This window comes from Pagrus major, chromosome 17 (genome assembly GCF_040436345.1).
Source record: "Pagrus major chromosome 17, Pma_NU_1.0".
NCBI classification, from domain to species: Eukaryota; Metazoa; Chordata; class Actinopteri; order Spariformes; family Sparidae; genus Pagrus; species Pagrus major.
Genome location: NC_133231.1, coordinates 27,721,448 through 27,740,756, shown reverse-complemented (window position 1 = coordinate 27,740,756; position 19,309 = coordinate 27,721,448). Strand labels below are relative to the sequence as shown.

Here is a 19,309-nt window from a genome sequence, read left to right as displayed (position 1 = left end):
AATTTAAAATTGACTTATGTCGATGGACTATGATGTTATTGCTTGGAATCCAGTTTGTTGTTTTGTGAAATGAGAAAATATGTCAAAGATAAAGAATGATTTGTTGAAAACTAAATGTGAGAATAACTTACCGTCTCTATATTGCTGTTAAACAGGGATTTAACTTATGACTTTTCTCATAATGAATGAATCTGACGATTACTTTTTGTTTCTGATTAATCAGTGATTGTTTAGCCTATAAAAGATAGTGAAAAAAACATCCATCACAACTTCTTTGTGTCCAAGGTGACGTCTTCAAATGTCTTGTTTTGTCCAGCCAACAGAATATTACAATATATTCAGTTTACAGCGATATAAGCCAGAGAAAAAGTAAACCTTATATTAATGGTCCCAATTATGTGTTCTGTCTCTTTGTAGGTGAATGCTACCTGATGGAGTGGTCAGACTGGAGCTCATGTGTGAGCATCTGCGTCAAGGGGGCCGGCGTGGATTTTGGTTCTGTTCAAGTTCGCTCTCGAGCCGTGTTAGCTCAGGAGCCTGAAAACCTGCAGCTGTGTCCTGACCAGGCTTGGGAGTCTCAGCCCTGCACAGGTGAGCAAACTCCCTTTGACTAGTGAACCTGCAGTGCATGCAAATTAACTTGCAGCAAGCCAGCAGCCCCAAAGTCTGATTCATTTATCCTTTTACCCTGCCGTCACGTTCCAAATACACATGATCATGTAGAGAGGAAGTCAGTCTTAGCTTGTGTGGAAAGACGGGAAACACGAGGGAGAGCTCGTCAGTGCATCATGGGGCTAACACAGAAAGACACTTAGATTCAGGGTCATACCTGCAGGCTATTTAGTCTTCTATCTATCTGAATGTGCACGTTTGACTGTCAAAGGAAACTGGAACGCCAGAAGAAACCCACAGAGAGAAGATCTTGAGATTGAGGAGAAGGGATTGAGGACAAAGCTGTACCCTAAATCAGGGGGTATCTACAACTAAACCAGCACTAAGCGCTAACCACCATGCTCGCTTAGTTTTTCCTCGTTTACACTGGGTCAATTGGCATTCTCCCAGATGGGATTTCTTCAGTCAGATCTCTAAACAGAGGAAACCCCCACACTCATTTGCTGTTGTGATATCTGCGTCTCCCCGGGCGCGTTAATCACCCATTAGGTGCAATATGGGTTGTGAATCACTACCACAAAAAGCTCGATATCAACACGGTAGCCATGGGCTCCGTCTGTAGAGAAGCCACCCTCATCCCATCCTCTCCTCCCTCGCCTCCCACGCTTCTTCTCCTCCCTCCCTGGCTACCGAACACAGCCCTGCAGCAGTCTTCACCAGCCTGACCTGGTTTCACAGCATCTCTCCAGGCACAGGGGGGAGGAGTGGCCCAGCCAAGACCAGTGAAGGCGGAGGAGGAAGAGAGAGCGGAGGGAGGGGAAGATGGAAGGCGGTGACTGAGAAAAGGAGGCTAGGGACAGAGGGAGACAGATCAAATAGGTACATTAGAAATGGCTTGTGGGGGCGCCCTGGTTGCCTAATGGTTAAAACAGATACCGCATAACCTCTTAGATTTCCAACCACAGGATCTCTGTAGCATTTCAACCCTTTCTCTCGACATTTTCTGTCTCTCCCTTTTGTATGCTTCTGTTGTCTTTATCAGAGCTCTGTTTATCCCACACATTCACATTCAGCTAATAGCTAATTGGACCAACATGTCCGTTTTTAAAAATATTTATGATGTTAGTAGTGATTGAACGTTGTCTGTAGTTAAGTCATTTTTCCATTGACATCACTATTCTGCATCTGAAAAGGAAGAAAAACTAAATTCAGACATTTAAATGTCAGTCGAATGAAATGAGACATCAGCCTATTCACAATATACAATATACATTGATTGTTTGATTATACTTTGATATCAGCATCATCACAAACACTCCATTTGCCACATCACAGAAAATCAAAAAATTAAGACAAAAAACAAAGATGCAAACATTTAAAATAACATTACAATCACAGAAGACAGTATTCATGGCCCTTCACATACATTTGATGTGGGATGAAGCTCCATATTTAAGTCTAGGATTGACTGGTGTACCTTGTTAAAATGAGAAATCCTGTATCTCCACTTTGATGGTAACACTTTGTTTTCACTGTTGAAGACATGGTTGTGGTCAGAGACAATGTTATCTGCCAACTTTAATATGTTGTTATGTTTGACTGATTCATAGACTTTCTCAAGAGTAATCGCCAAGCAGGTTTTCATTTGGTGGAGGAGTTTTGACATGAAAGTGCTGGACAAACATTTGTACCATGTACTATTACAATACCGAAGGACAAGAGAAAAATCAAAAGAAGAATTTGTGTACTTGCCGCAAAAGTCTTGTTTGTTTGCAGACAAGTTCAACAGCTTGGTACAAAGAGAACATTTATACTGGTGTAGTTTTGCTTTTTGGAGAATACTGAGAGGCTAAATCCATTTTAGCTGTGCACAGTGCTTAGTACTAACATCAGCATGTGAATATGCTCACTAAAAATGCTAAAATGCTGATGTTTAGTAGGTTTATTCACTATCTTGGTTAACATTACTAAACACAGCTAAGGATGAAGGAATGTCATTAGTTTTGCAGGTATTTGGTCATAAATGAAAGTTATTTTTAACCTGATGATAGTTCAAGATGAAAATGGAAGACGGACATGGAGATGACCAAAGAACTCATCCAGTGTACAACATGAATATCTAAACCACATTTCTTGGTTATTCGATTCAACAGTTGTTGAGGCATTTAACTCGTAACCACAAATGTGAACCTAATGTTGGCAAATTCATTGGCAATTAATATGTCTGCATACTTTTATGGCAAACCATTGAGTGGATGTTAAAATATATTACCGGATAACTGAAAACGTTGATCTGCTGGTGGCGCGAGCGCAGCTTTAAAGTGAGAGATGAGGTTTGGCTCGACTCCATACATTTTTTTTCGGCCCCTGACCAGCAAACCTGAATGTTAGTTACTCTTTTCATCCAGTAGCGACCAAATATTAATGACTTAGCATGACAGCTCCGCCTCGTTTGGTGTGGGAATATGTGTAACAAGTACACTGTAAATCATGTTAGTGTGAAAGTGCTGGTAACACTTAATAATAACCATTATTAATAAATGGCAACAATTGCTTAATAGATGGTATATAAAGCTATTTATTGATTGGTAACAGTGAAAAACATAGTAGCTAAAGTTTAATTAACTTTAAATTTGCCATTTATTATTGATGTTTATTATAAATTGTGAGCAAAGTGCGATATGAGTAAAAAAGTCTATTTGTAACTGTGGTTGTAATGAAACTTTTTTTTTAAGTCAATGGGTTTGAAAATCTACTCCATTAGTCGTTACAGAGACTTTCAGTTATGTCTCAGAAACCTGTGATGTTTTTGAGCTGACATTATTTCTGCTTCCAGAGCGGCTCTTCCTTTGAGAAATGTTTCTATAGTAGTAAAACTCCAATCTGCTCGTAAAAGATGGTGGGAAGTGCCGCTGAAGTGAGTGATTCAACGATAACTTGACACATTTGAAAAACGGCCTCAGCTGCACCACAGCGAGGAAAAAAAGGGAAGAAATGGGAAAAGTGGAGAACATAAAGGGTGAATTTGTCTGAGCAGCAGACAGATTGTCCCATGAAGCCTGCAGATAGAGCTGTGCCATCGACTGGAGCAGTGATACTGTACCCAGGCCTGTGGAGAATAGATCTTTCCTTTGTTCAAGGTTAAATTGTTCATTTAAGCTCGCCGAATGGGCCAGACTGATGATTGGTTACACAGGACTCCTTTGGGAAATATGGTCATTTACTGCACTGATGGAGATATTGATAAAGTCATAATAGCATTGATAGAAAGTCATTAAGCAAAAGCTCTTACTGAAGATTAAAACATTGAACTGGACCCCTCTGTGAAGACACACTGATGGTGATATTATACGACAGCAGCCTATTATACATCCATAACTTAGCAGCTGCTTTATTAATGTGTCACGCACATGATTAATGGTCTTCACTGCAGACTCCCACTGTAGAGTCTGTATAGATGTTTATTGTTTTTTTATTTTTGCTCTCAGGGGGCGAATGTTACGAGTACAAATGGTTCAGCAACGGAAGCGCCAGCCGCCCTTTGATCTGGTGTCAGCGCTCCGACGGACTCAACGTCACCGGTAAGGAACTCTTCAGTCTTGCGTTATAGTACATCAGCTGTTTGGAGAATTGGGCCAGTAAGTCAGCTCACTTGTGAAGAGTATGATGAGAACAAAAACACACATTTTCCATGTATGTCAAACACAAGTTCAAGGCCGAACAGTCCCCTTTAAGCCAATCAAGCCAAAATCAAATACCCGATAGCTCTGTATCACTCTAAATTTTAAACCACCGTAACTGCTTAACCATAATTTAAGCTCACCAGATCTAGGATCCGCATCAAATTGTATTCACTCGTAGATACCAGCCACCTGATTACATCTGATTGCTTCAGTCAAGATCCATGCATTGTTCTCTGAGAAATTTACGAAAATGTCCAAACACCGATCTCACAATGTTACAGAAAGTGAGAAAAAAAATCCTGGATCCGCACCAAAAGTTAATGGGATTGATTCCCATCCTGCATCCAAGTTTTGTGGAAATCTGTTCAGTGGTTTTTGTGTAATCCTGCTGACAAACCAACAAACAGACACCTGCGAAATCATAATATCCTCGGTGTAGGTACTTTGCCACACAAAGTAAGGTTTAAATAGACTGTAGTTTCCCCTTTTTTTAATGTTTGCTTTTAATTCTTGTGAATTACTGGCACCGACTTTTTTTTTATTCTCATGGAATAATCTGCTGATTATTTTCTCAGTTGAGCAGTTTGGTCCATGAATAGTGAAAAGTGCCCATCACAGCTTCCTGAAGGCCAAGCTGACACATTCAAATTGCTTGTTTTGTCTGAGCAACAATGCAAAAACCCAAGATATGTCAGTTTGATATTACAATAGATCAAGAAAACTGGCAATTATTCACACTAGGGAGGCTGGAACCAGAGATTTTTTGGCATTTATTAACTCATCGGTTTTGAAATGTATTCAAAGGAGGAAAAAAAAGGGAAAAAAACAGCTTTTCATTGACCTGACTTCATTCTGTAGACACACAACTGGTGGATTTTAAGTAGACCTTGCTTTATTTTACAGGGTCAGCACAAACGGTATTCAGAATGATAAGTAGCGTGGCTGAATTGATCTCAAAAGTGAGAAGCTGAGATGTACCAGCAGCACTAAGGCTCAAATAGTAAGTCTTTTACGTAGGAGGTCAAAATGTACACAAAATATGCCAGAAATATAACAAACCATTCTAAAAAAAAGGGAGTCTTGTTTCTATAAGTAGTGAAGGTGGTGGGCGATGGCAGCCTGTACAGCTCTTCATCCCTGTATAACACATGAACACGTGGTTACTCACTTAAAATAGTTTCAGAAATAAACCTGGCTACAGTACATCAGCTATACTGAACTTTAGATACAGTTTTTTCTTGTAAAAATGTATGAATGTGCAGGCCGTGATATATACGAAAATGTTTGCCTCTACAAAAGCACACCCATGATGTTGATGTTCGTTGTATTCCTTTAAAAACATGTTGTACTCTGTTTGATTCTATTTTCTTTCTCCCTCAGGTGGTTGTCCTGCCATGAACCCTCCAGTGGACAACAGCTCCTGTGACCCTCCCTGTCTTATGCCAAAGTCTTTCTGCAGTGAGGTGAGCAGCGCTTTGTTCTCATCTGGCCGATTCAGCAGGAAAAACAGAATAAAAGGAAAATCTTATAGAGAAATATTCGGTGTGCAGACAGAGATGCACAATAAAAATGGAGTAAACAGAATAAAAACAATAAAAAAGAAATAAACCTGAAAGCACATGTCCTCTGATGAATGGCAGCCTCTGTACTCACTGTGACACACCGCTGACAGAATTGAATTTGAATGCAGCGGGGAATGAAATGATGGCAGCATGAAGATGTAAAACCTATTTTCCTGTAGTGTCAGTCAACTGTGCAGCATCGAAACCAGGATAATAAGTTTAACATCCATAAGATTCAGCAGCTGCTAAATCTCCAAAGTTTATCCATTTTCATAGCTTTTTGTTTTTTCAATACAGGACGGTTATGAGCTGTATCAGTTGGTCGAGCCAGCAGACGTAATAACCACAGAATAAGCGGGTCAGAATGATCTGATGAAAATCAGGCTTAGGACCTCTGAGGTCACGGCGTCAATCCTGCATCATAAATCTAAATCAGTTGTCAGTTTATTGCGTACACGTAGCGAAAATAAACACAGTTTAATACAACAGTCCAGTACTGATTCAGCTTTATGGGCACTGTGGAGGCTGTAGTTTGGGGTGCTGACAGGTGTTTCCAGGGTTGGATAGTAACAGTACATGTAATTTGGATTATGTAATCAGATTACAACTATAATCTTAAAATATAACTATTTTAACATCATGAAGCTTGTTTTCTTACATACAAATATGACGAATACAGTCTACAAGTAAGTTACTCCTCTAAGGTTTGTTAACGGTGGCTTCACTAATATATGTTTCACTTATTAACAACAATTATGGACTTTTTGTTGCTTTTTATGAATAAGCAAGTGTTCCTCTTGCATTACAAAAGCAAAGTCCTCCACGTGGCCTTTGATTAAATAACAGCAGCAACAAAAACTTCTATAAAAGAAGCAGTATCCCACATGTTGTAGCATACACACACTGCGCATGCCGTATTTGAAAGGGTAATTCGATTTAAACAGTTGCTAAATGCATTTCATTTTTATATTGAAAATGTATTGAAATGTTCAAGAGAAAAAGAACATTTGTGGCGTTTTCAATTTTGTTGTATGAGGTGCAATATTCTCAATGCTGGATTTTTTAAGTAATCCAAAAGTATCCAAAGTAGATTATATTATTTGTAGGACTATGGATTATTTCACTAATCACAAAAATTGTCTTGTAATTTGGCTTCAGTAGCTGACAACATTTCAAAGTAATCTGACCCAACCCTGCGTGTTTCTAATATTTTGTCAACCCCACTTATATCAATAGAGGTAAATAGCAGAAACAGCTCTCTGTATAATGAATAAAGCTCACAAACATGCTGTGAAATGGTTTTGTTTTTTATTGTGAGAGATGAAGCTTTTATCTAGATTGAAAGAATCAGACAGAGACAGCACACACAGATGCAGCTGAGGACGTACAGGGGTCAAACTTGTGACCAAACAGTAACAAGTTGGAGAACCCTAACATACAAACATCCAGGGCCTCTTCCAGTGATTCACTTCCATGATGACATGGCCCAATACTCCCTTGATGTATTGTGACTGCAGTGCAATCCAAACATGATTCTGCGCTGCCCCCTGCAGGCCGGCATCTGCATGTGCGAGGAGGGATTCACAGAGGTGCTGTCGCCAACTGGGCAGCTGGACCAGTGCGCCCCCATCCCCATCCTGGAGATCCCCACAGCAGGGGACAAGAAAGGGGATGTGAAGACCAGTCGTGCCATTAACCCCACCCTGCCCACCACCATCCTGCCCGGACGCACCGGCCGGACCTGGTACCTGCAGCCCTATGGACCAGGTCAGACCACATAACACATTTTAGCTCAGATCCACCAAAATAAAAACGACTGCTTCTCTTCTTCGTGCTCACAGAAATTAGAAATATGAAAAATACAGGGGAGACAGTGTTGTTGCTGTCAAGTGAAAACCTTTTCATCTTTTAACTGTCATGTTAAGGAGAACTAACCCTGCCTTAATGTTCCCTTCAGATGCTCCTATTTTCCAGTTGTCAAGTCGTAATTATAAAAACCACCACATTAAAACGCTTCAGAAACAGAAATGTGGAGGAAGTCAAAAGGATGCAGACGTTGTTGGGTTATATTTTGGGAAATGTTACAAAATGTTTGACAGTATAATTAATCTTTTCCGACAACAAAAAAGTAGAAATAAAACTCATCCAGCCAATGATGACTGCAAATAGAGTCTGTATTTACTGCAAATGTGCAATTACTTGCAGACAAATAGTTATCCTGCCAAGATCAGGGTCAGGAAAATCGTCGCACATCGTTTCCACAGTTCACACTCACAGTCATGACCTGAAAATCTGTTTATGCATGTAAAAGTTTTAGGTCAGGAACTTGTTTTTAAAATATTTCCACTTTTGCCGCTATTTTTTCTCAGTGCCCACTATGTCTTTAAGTTTATCTAAAAGGGAAAAGACTCAATTTTCTCAACCTGCAGAGCACCATGTAATCCTTGAGGTGAAGTTGGGAGGTTTTCACGAGACAACAGCAGACTTTACTTTCAGATTGTGTTCGGCAGATTCAGCGTTGACAGGGTCTAATTAACACGAGGTCCAACACATTTGTACTTGCAGCTGTGCATGAAATAAAACTTGACACATTAAAAACAAAGATGCATCAGACATGTTTTCAGTCTGTTCCACTCTGCTCTGATGCATGTAACTTATCAAAACTGCTGCTACATTAACATTTGAGAACTGCATCTGCACAGAGCGTTGAGAGCAGCGGAGCATGACAGCAACAGAAACATTTAGGATGCAAGAGTGCAGAACAGATTGAGTTAGCGTCTGTCAGGAGCAGCTACTTCCACATTCACACATCATCACGTACACAAACCCTTGTATCGTTTATCTTCCAAATGTTTGCTTGTTTTGGCAGCACACTTCTTGCTGTAATACTTCATGACATGTTTTTGCCTTTTGAGAAAGATAAAGGAGAGACTTGCTGTATAATACAGCCTGCAATTTTCTGTGTGATTTCATTGTGTGAATCAGGTACCGAGAAAATACTTAACTTTTCCTACTGGTACTTACGTAGGAATGAGGAGATAACAAAGGAGTAACAACTGGGAACTTGTGAGAAATAGAGAAAGTATTTTTACAAATACTGAGAAATAAAGCTGATGTTTGGGGGGGAAAGCAAAATCACTGATAGAATGTATTTGACAGTTAAACCAGATAAGATAAACCAACATGCAACATCCTCTCACATAATGTCCTGCCCATTACATTATCTGATTGGTATCAAATAAATGTAGTGGAGAGGAAGTATAAAGTAGCAGAAGAGGGAAATAGTACCTCAAAAATGTACGTATATCGGTTCCAAATCCAAATCAGTTATCCGTGTTATCCTTTATTTCTAATGATCTTTATTATCTTGTATCTGTATCATAAAAATAATAGAATGATATATTCTATATTACTGGATCATAATTAGCGATGCATTGAACGTTAATGTTGCTTCTGGTAAATGTGGAGCTAATGGATTCATCCATGAAAATGCATCATCATTTAATGTATAACAAGGAACTTTAAAGTGGTTATGAAACAGTCTCAATTTAATATTGATGCCTCTATATGACCTACATTAGCAAATAAGACCATCAGTGAGATGATTGATTTCTTAATAGTTATTGTTAATACCTGCCACCGGGTTGGATTGTATTGAAATCACAGCATTACTGTTGATAACTTTGACTTTAGCTCGACAACATTTCCATTACCGAGCAACTAAATATGTTAACTGTCGGCTTACGTGTAGCCTTGATGTATGACCGGCGCTAAAACAAAGTTTACTGTGTTTCTCCATCGTGTTATTACAGGTATTAATCTTACATAGCCACAAATAGATACATTACCTCATTGCTATGTATCCTGCAAACAAGCTGTGTTTAAAGAAGAAAAATAGTTTTAAAAATAATGTGTCTTCCCTTCATCTGCTTTAAAAAACAAATGCTCCACTAGCCAGATTAAATTCTTTAATACCGGAGGCGGTGGTGATACTACAGGGGCCGTCTGAATCAATAAAAAATGAAAGTTTCTTTTGGCCGATTTAATTAGTTGATTATATTATTTTGTATGAATCATCTGACTGGCAAAGTAAAGTGTAATTACCTCAAAATTGTACTTAAGTACAGAACTTTAGTAAATGTTCTTAGTTACAGTCAATCACTGGTACAACTACTCAAAAAAGTAAATACCAGGTATTTCTCCTTTCCTCTAAAATGTCCAGTCTTTCCTCTTTTGTATCTTCATAGTTTTGTTCTCTTCACTTTTAGTAGTAGAAGGAGCTTTTTTTTTATTAGTACCTGATTCATACGATGAAATCACAGTTAATTTGCCTGCTGTATTATTAGAGAGTGTTAAAATTGATAAATAGAGGCAGCAATGTGTTAAAGTTTTCTGAAGCTTTCACAGAATGAATTGTTGCAGCTTCTAGTTGTTAGCGTGCTGAAGTGTAAACAGACAAACTGACGAGCCTCCTCCTCCACAGATGGGAAGCTGAAGATGTGGGTGTATGGTGTAGCAGCCGGAGCCTTTGTGCTCCTCATATTCATAGTGTCTATGATATACCTAGCTTGGTGAGTTGACGAGTTTAATTCCCCCTATTTATCATCATCATCCTCATTCATGTGACCAAGCCCTCATTTTTCCCTCCGTTTTGAGTTAAAGCACCGCCCCTCCACCCTCACATCACCGTTTTTGTTTGTCTTTTATTTCCTTCTTGCCTCCTTCATGCCGTCCTCTTGTGAGAGCAGCAGCTACTGTGCCAAGGTGCATCGCTCTCTTAAGGCCCAAGAGTCTGACGCCAATGGGACGGCAGTCTGGGTGGGCCAAAATGCACATGAGATGATTTACACCTGTCCCGATTGCCAAGAGCTGGCTGAAAGCAGCAGCAGCTAATGAGGACGTGGAGGGTTCACCCGACACAGCCTCCAGTATAAGTACCTGCAGTCCTTGACCTTTCCCCGTGACCTCTCTAAAAGTGTCACATGTCCTGCCTGACTAGCTGAGTGAAGGTGCTGGTGCAGGTGAGGACAAACCGCCCACAAAGATTTCGTTTTAATCCTTGTAGATTTTTTTAGAGCGTGTAGGCCAAATAGATGTAGTTTAACTGTTGAAGTAAAGGTCTTTGACTTGATCAGTAGTTTAGATTTGTTTTTGTTTATACCTACTTTTAAAAGGGACCCATATCTGATCAATGTGTTCATACCAAAACTCTCAAAACAAGCCACACATTTACACAAATCACTGTTGAAATAAGCTCACACAAGTCCAGTTACCATCACAATAGGCAATAAACAAAAGAGGAATAACGATTACTTTCTGTAGTACGGTATATTTACATGTGGGTCAGGTGTGAAAAATATCTTTTAAGTACTGACTAACAGTGGTGGAGGAAGTATTTATATCTTTTACTTAAATTGATAGTTTAACATTACAGGAAATTGACTTATTTGCTTTCTTGTAGTGATTTGGAGCAGAAGATTGTGAAATATGAAGGTGTTGCCTGAAGACGCTTAGCTTAGCATAAAGACTGAAAGCAGGAGAAAATAGCTAGCCTAGCTCTGTACAAAACCACCTGCTACCAGTCTTAATGCTAATCTAATCTAACTGTCTCCCGCTTCACAGACATGATAATATCATTACTCTCATCTAACTATCAGCATATCTCCCAAAATGTTGAACTATTCTAGTAAAAGCAGAAATACTCAAAAGGCAAGATACTCAAATACAAGCAAAGGTCCTGCATTCGACAGATAAATGTACTTAATGTATCAACAGTTAATATTTCCTTCTGAGCTGTTGTAGGTGAAGTATAAAGTAAAAATACCCAAGTAAAGTTCAACTTCAATACCTGAGTACATGTAATGAAATTTTTTTTTAAAAAGTACCAAAATTTCTCATTTAAATAATAATTTCAGACTGTAATTTAGGAAAAAATGTTTCACTGTTGCTTTGTGTGAAGATAAAACCCAAACACTGAAGCATGATGAATCTATATTTATATCTGATCTATATTTTAAGATAATGAAAATGTAGCTTCTTCATCAGATACTCAGGTCAGGTCAGATAAAAGTTACTCTCATGGTCCAACTGGCAGGAAAACATATTACATAACACCCATCTTGTCATCAGTATTGGGTCCTTTTAACAAGAAGGTGTAAACAGAATATTAGCAAAGCATAGTGTCCTAATCTGGATGTAATGACACCGTGTCTGTACAAGCACTGTTATTTTAATTTACATCCTCACGGGTATGTTAATGTATTTGTGCAGCTCTCCAGTTGAACAACTTTACATGTGTGAATATAGATTTGTCAAAGCTGAAGTATAAGCACAGATCTGCTAACAGTACAACAGCAGACTGACAGAGGTAAGGAGATAAAGGAGAGTCGAGAGCTGAATTTTACTACAGGGACTCATTTCTGTCCCACAAATTAAATCTAAATCGACAGACTTTGAAGTCTCTTTAACTCTAGCATGATGTCACGTTGCCCTCTGGTGGTTAAAAGAGGAAGTAGGGCAATTCAGTCCCCTTTATTTCCCTCCTATTTAATTTCCTGCCAAAATCAGGAGCTCGTTATCCTTTTTACACATTCAACATAAAGATGTCATTTCTCTGTATTCTGCTTTGAACAATTATATAAAAATAATTTACGTCTGTAATATTAAAGTATTTTTAGGTTTTGGACTGTTGATCAACCAAAACAGGCTGTATAGTGAACATACAGTACATGTTTATTATGCCCCATTCAGCTCTGAGAAATTTTGAAGGATTTTTAACTATTCTGTGAAACGTTGTGGACTAAATGATAAATTGAGATGATAGTTGGCAGATTAACTAATAATGAAAATAATTTTTAGTTCCAGTCAGTATTCGTGAACATGAATAACTTTGCCAAAGCGACAGAGATAAGAGCCTGAATGATATGTGTGGTAGCAGAAGACTTTGCCTGAAAGTTTGCGGATGTTGTGAGTTTACTCTGCAGTGATTTCATCAGCTCGTCATCACAGAAACTATTCAGAGAAAAGTCCCCCGGGTGCTCCTCTGATTGTCTTTACCAACTTTCCCGAATATTCTTTTTGAAGCAGCTCAATACTCCAGAGGCCATTACATCACATAACTCTGTACTCGTTGTGCTGTGGGAGAAAGTTTGGAGAAAAGTTTTAATGTGTAGAAATATTAATTGGACTGTCCTGCAATGATAAGTGGCTGAAACTTTAGATACAACATTGGATTAATTAAAATGTGATAATCAATACGGCACAACTGATTATTAACTTTAAAGTCTTTCACAGCCTTTCTGTTGAGGATATAAAATACTATATTTCTGAGTGTCTTAAATTATACCGCCATTACTTTGAGACACAAGCTGGTATTTAAAGCAGCACTGACAGCTCGGAGAAGTACAAAGGTAGAAATCATGCCGTCTTCCTCTAAAGGTGCTTTTTTTCTCCCTGGAGGCCTAGTAGGAAATGTCTGGCATGTGCACAGAGTTTGCATGCAAATTAACTTACTAATAACCTTTAATGCTCTTAGATCTAGACGTCTGTGTCCTCTGCACATGAAACGAACTGTTTGTCAGTATCCTTTTCTTGTTTTAATAGACAAGTCTAGACCGTCTCACTGTTTGTGATGTTTTTAAATAGTGGAGATTTGTTTTTAGCTCTTAAACAGTCAAGTTATGTCAAACACAGAAGGTCAGCTGGCTGTTTTGAAACTGAAATACCTCAGATGTTTTGGATGATGCAAGGGCTGGTGATATTCTATATTTGTGTTTTTGTCAACAGATTCCTAGAAAAGACCAACAACGATATGATCTTACTAGAAAGTATTATCTGTGAAGCCATAGCCTGATATATCTTATTACTCTTACACATCAGTAAATAACACTGTTGCACTGGTGAGATGTTCCTTCATTACCATAAAAACAAACACTGTAGTTTTATTTTGACTCAGTCCCACATCAACGTCCTGCTAGAGCACAAGATGTGTCTTAATCCACCGCTGAAAATAGCCCACAGCAAATACTCTATTTGCTCCAGAAAACTACAGTGTCGAGCTGTTCTGGGAGTCCTTTTTAAAAATAATAATAATAGTAAATAATACCTTCAGTAGACATGAAGGGGCTGAGGTACTGAGATTGTTGGTTGTGGTCTTTGCATGGGATTTGTTGACAATAAGAATATAGAATACTAAAGCCTTATCCTTTAATGTTTGGTCATTTATTCGTGATTATCATCATCACATCGGGATTAGAGACTAATAGGAAGCTCCACTTTTAACCTCTCTTAACCGGGATAGTCATTTTTCTCATCCTAAACTGGCAATAGACAAGTTTTCTGCCTTAACATACCATTATGAGGTAAATGTTGCACAGTGTAATGGCTATAGAATAATGACACCATCAGCGTTTATATTACTTCCCTATAAAATCCGCTTTCACTATGCAATCTTGTCTGCCGCCGGACACAAAATCTCCCGGGAAAATTAAGTCTGACTGGCACCATTTCTATCTGCATTCATGCCTCCATTCTAGATTAAATGAATGCATAAAGTCACTTTGCGTCCTGCGTTGTTAGTAGCTGCTTGCGACAGCAGCACCAACAATAATACCACTCGGAAACACTAGTGGGTGGAAAAGTTGACAGCAGAGTCTAGAAGGGTAAAAAAAATATATATCTTCCCAGTTCTGTATAGAAATAGCAACTAATACAAATAAAAAAAATTGTCCCTGATGTAGAAATCACTCCCCTCATCCCTGTTTTCCATAATTACCTCCATGTTTACCTGACACACAGAGTATCGGGTGCAGTAACAGCATGGTAAGTGTCGTAGTTTATACTGCCGTTCTTGCCACTCTGACTCTGTTTTAATCTTTCCTCACAGCAAAAAGCCAAAGAGACCTCAGAGACAGAGGCAACAAAACAACCGACTAAAACCTCTGACTCTCGCCTACGACGGGGACACGGACATGTAGTCCCCCGGGAGACGCTTCACCGAGCACTTCACCTGTCATAGAGACCCACTTCATCACAGCCATTACAGTGAGGGACATGGATGTTTGCAGCGTGAATGGACACGTCACAGAGCGGAGAAATTACAGAAAATCCTCTTAGTGGAGACACTGGTGGGCTTTTACCATTTCAACTAAAGCTCCATTCACTCCCCCTTTTGTTTTCTTAAAGTATTTTCTTTTGCTAGAGCCTTCGTGACCTCCACCGTGTTCAATGAAATGCCTTTTTTGCCCCCCTACACGTCCACACTTCTGTAAAGAAAAGACTCATTTCAGTCAGAGGAGAGAAAAAAAAAAAGCTGGGTGCTGAAGAGAGACCCAGCTCTCCTGCTGTCTCTGAACATGGCAGCACAAGCTCCAACTCTTCCCCCGCGCTTTTCTGCTTGTCCCTAAAAATGCTGAGTAGCTGGAGGCTTAGGATGCTCTGACGGTTCGTACGTTGCCAAAAGTCACCGCAGGGAAGAGGAGGAGGGAGAGGAAAATCTCCATAAAAAGGTTTGGATTCCTTTTTCTCAATCCTCAACTGGGTTTTGACTCAAATCTCTTTTACAGTCTTGAACAAAAGGGAGGCATTTCTTCTCTTCTTTTTATTTTTTTTTTCTTCGAGGCACACAGGCCTGTGTTTGTGGGATAAACTGATCTGTACGATGCTGATGGAGGAGTTGCCTGCAATCAGTTGGTTCATGGAAACTACTGCCTGCCTGCCTCCACCCTTTTCTTTGTTTCAGGCTCTACATTGCACTATATTAGTGCAGCATGATATGCACATGTGACTTCTACCTTCTATTGCCATAAAACACTGCCTCTTCCACAGACTAAACCATACAGCAGAGGAACAGCTACTGTAACGCGAAAACATTCGAAGGAAAACAACGGCAACAGGAAAAGATGTTTAGATGTGTCACATTCTACAAAACAGGTGTGAATCTCAAGTAAATATATGTATAGATTTTATTTCTCACAGCTGATTTCTTTTCTTTTCTTTTTTTTTTTTTTTTTGGTTGTAGTAAAGTACCTTTTGTGGTTTGTAGATTTCGTCTGGTGTTATCACTTTATTTCTGCCCAGATGCAATTAAATGATATCAAGAGGTGACTTCTTTTAACGAATCGCCGGCTTTAAACTTCTTTTTAATCATAAAAAATTCTTTACTTTTTTTTTTACCTGCAGTAGTACATCGAGGAAAAACTGACATTTTCCAGTGATTAAAGAAAAAGACCAATAATTTTAAACCATTCATGTCACGCAAACGTCATTTCTGCCTTACTGACGATAACTAAATACTAACAGTCCTGTAAACAGTTTTAATACTTGAATGGGCCATACATTATACACATAATTAAGACTACATTTATGTTTCTTCGAGGTCTCTCAGCAAAGTATACGTCAAGAGTTTTTAAAACTTTCTCATGTAGTAATCCGTATAGGTGCTCTATTGTTTCACACTACATGAGGTGAGATATAGTTAAAAAAAACAATCTGTACAAACAAAATTAATTCAACATGTTAATAATAAGAGAACACGCTTCTGCTGAGTTCAACGTTAAAACAAACTGGTGTGGAGAATGTTTACCATTTTTGTTGTGGGATTTGTAAATAACAGCGATTTTTTTATTTTTTTGGAGACAAAAAATATCAAAAGTATGTGTACATTTATTTTGTATTGCACAGAAAATGTTTAGTTTGAATATTGCAAAGTGGGTGTGTGATATTGCCGATTGTTGTTATCATGATGCAAGTTGTATGTTGTGAAAAAAAAGGAAAGAAAAAAGAAAATGACGAAAGGCTAAGCCGTTTTGTACAGGTTGTTTATATGTATGGGAAGAATTACTGAAAATAAATAAGGACACGGTTGTAAACACAAAGAAAGTTACTGAGCTTTTTTTTTGTAATTCTGTTCACAAGAGAGCAGAATCCCTCGGCGTTAAAGGAACGGTTCACGCGAAAAAGAAAAATCAGTCATTATCTACTCATGTCCAGGCCGATGGACAGTCAAGTGAACTGCAACATTTCTGGAGCTTCACAGTAAGACAGTGCTGCAACATTTTCCTAAACAACTGAACTAGATGGTCAAGTAGGTAACTAGCTTGTCAAGTGTAATCCAAGTGTCTAAAAGTCCGGGAAATTGATTTTGCACCGTTCTGCTTTTAGTTTAGCAACTACACTGAAGATTTCTGCTTAAAACAGGGCGTATATAACGTCTTTTCAAATCAGTTTGGGATGTTCGGGCTTCCAGAGACTTGAATTGAACCCGACAAGCTGTATGGAGCCATTTTATGTTTTATTGTTTTTATTTTAAAAAGGTCCCCATCCTCTTCAGTCGTTAAGGAGAATGCTGCAATGCTGTGAAGCTCCAGAAATGTTTTGTGGACTACAACACTTGGGGTGAGTGGATAAGAATTTTCAGTTTTGGGTGAACTTGTTCTTTAAAGGATAATAATATTGTTTTCTTATATATTTTCTTTATTGTCAGCAAGTCCTATGAAAAGACCAAAACCAACAACCTGTATCGATACTGGAGTTTAATACTTAATACTTCTGAACAACGCTGGAGCTCTATGGAACAGAGAAATAAGATACAGTATATGTCAGGTTTTGAAAACACAGGTAATATTTCTTAGTACCATCAGTTCATTGTTGGTCTTTTCAAGAGATTTGCTGATAAGAATAAAAATTATAACGTAAAAGATAAGACTTATCCTTAAAAGTGGAGTAATCATGAAATTAACTCTGGGCTGAAATCACCAAAGTGAGTCTTATAATGCTGCTCAATCTGCTCCTAGACTGACAATTATGAGCTTAAACTTGTTATTTCCTCAAATCAGCTGGTCCACTGTGTTTACAAATAAGGTTTAGATCTAATTTAAGATTTTGGTCCAAAGTTATCGCCAACAATTTTGATAATTAATCGTTTCAGTGAGTTTTCAAGCAGCAATGTCAAACATTTGCTGGTTCCAGCCTCTTTATTGTGAGGATCTGCAGCTTTTCTTTGTTATTTATGAGAGTAAATGAAGAGTATTTGGGTTTTGAAAGAACAAATTGCTTCTTTGGACAAAAGAAGCAATTTTAAGACTTTCCACAGATTTTTTGACATTTTATAGACAAAGCGATTAATCAGTTAATCGTGAAAATAATCAGCAGAATGATCAATAATGAAAATAATCATTAGTTGCAGCCCTAAAGGTGTTTGTTAGCAGGTGATGGGATGATTAAGGCTTTTTAAGGGCCGCTCCACCAATTTTACCTGCCAGTGTCAGTTTATTAACAAAGGAAAAGAGAGGCTTTTAGCTCACAGACGTTTCCAAGCTCGCCTCTCCTTTTCCTTTGTTGCTGTGTTTTGTCCTGCACCTGTACCCAGCTAGAGTTTGATGTGCACACTGCTCACCTTTCTTTTGCAATGTCAATTTAGTAGTCATGATTTGTACCTCTCAGCCATTGAAGGTGTATAAGGTGTAGGAGCTTTTTCAAATCTGACAAAATTACTCAAATGGCATCAGTGGGGTAATTTTGAGCTTGAAGACTAAAAATTATGACCAGTAAGTTGCAAACTGTGGACATGAAGTTTTAGCTGGCAGTGAGGGCAACAAGAGATGCTATAGAGTTGCATTATGGGAAGTGTAGGATTCAGTGCATTTTTAAGCTTGAGCCGTTAAAGGATAGAAAGTCGGCCTCCTGCTTCGTTTTCAAATCTGTCCTCACCACCACCGACTCTGAAGAAGTGCAATGATGGAACGAAGTCGAAGTCCTCTTTGATAGAGATGTTTGACTGTTACTGATTATTACTGTTATATATATGTGTATATATATATATATATGTGTGTGTGTGTGTGTGTGTGTGTGTGTGTGTGTAAAACACACTCAAACAGGTGTTGAATTGTATTTTGACTTTTGACTCAAATATATTAGCTTTATTTGGCATTCAACACTTAAAGGTCCAGTGTGTCTGATTGAGTGGCATCTAGCGGTATTGCAACCAACCGAATATCCCTCGCCTCACCCTCCCAAAAAATGGCCGCTAAAAATGTAAAAAACGCAAGAAGGCCTTCTCTTTAGCCAGAGTTGGGTCTGTGTGCTCTGGACTACTGTGTATAAAAGACCCATTTTTCAGGTATCAAAAACATCATTTTTATTTTCAGGTGATTAGAAGGTTATTAAACTTAACTATGAACATTTAATTACATTCATGCCAATAGATCCCCCTAAATCCTCCACACCTACTTCCTCGGGTTTACTTTGAATTGGGGTCAGCATACAACATAAACTACACACAGACTTCAAACGGAGTAAACACTTTGTTTTTCTACAGAATAATCTGCGACCGTCGGGTGCAGCTTCAGGTGCTCCAGCAGCTGGTGTAGAGGACAAAAGCGTCCACTAGATGTCAGCCCCAGACGACGTTAAAAGAAAAGTTCCTTCTCAAAAGTCTATAATGTGAACCTCCTC

General features: G+C 38.6%; 1 protein-coding gene across 1 annotated transcript in view; it reads left to right on the top strand.

Moving 5' to 3' along the window:
• Positions 1-14,817, top strand: part of thsd7ab (thrombospondin, type I, domain containing 7Ab) — a 147,154-nt gene extending 132,337 nt beyond the window's left edge. Inside the window, exons 26-32 of the mRNA XM_073484541.1 lie at positions 418-591; positions 4,101-4,193; positions 5,676-5,758; positions 7,411-7,624; positions 10,341-10,428; positions 10,603-10,878; positions 14,742-14,817. Coding sequence (XP_073340642.1) covers positions 418-591; positions 4,101-4,193; positions 5,676-5,758; positions 7,411-7,624; positions 10,341-10,428; positions 10,603-10,750 — 800 coding nt within the window. The 3' untranslated portion in view covers positions 10,751-10,878; positions 14,742-14,817. The remainder of the gene's footprint in view (positions 1-417; positions 592-4,100; positions 4,194-5,675; positions 5,759-7,410; positions 7,625-10,340; positions 10,429-10,602; positions 10,879-14,741) is intronic.
• Positions 14,818-19,309: the final 4,492 nt, after the last annotated feature.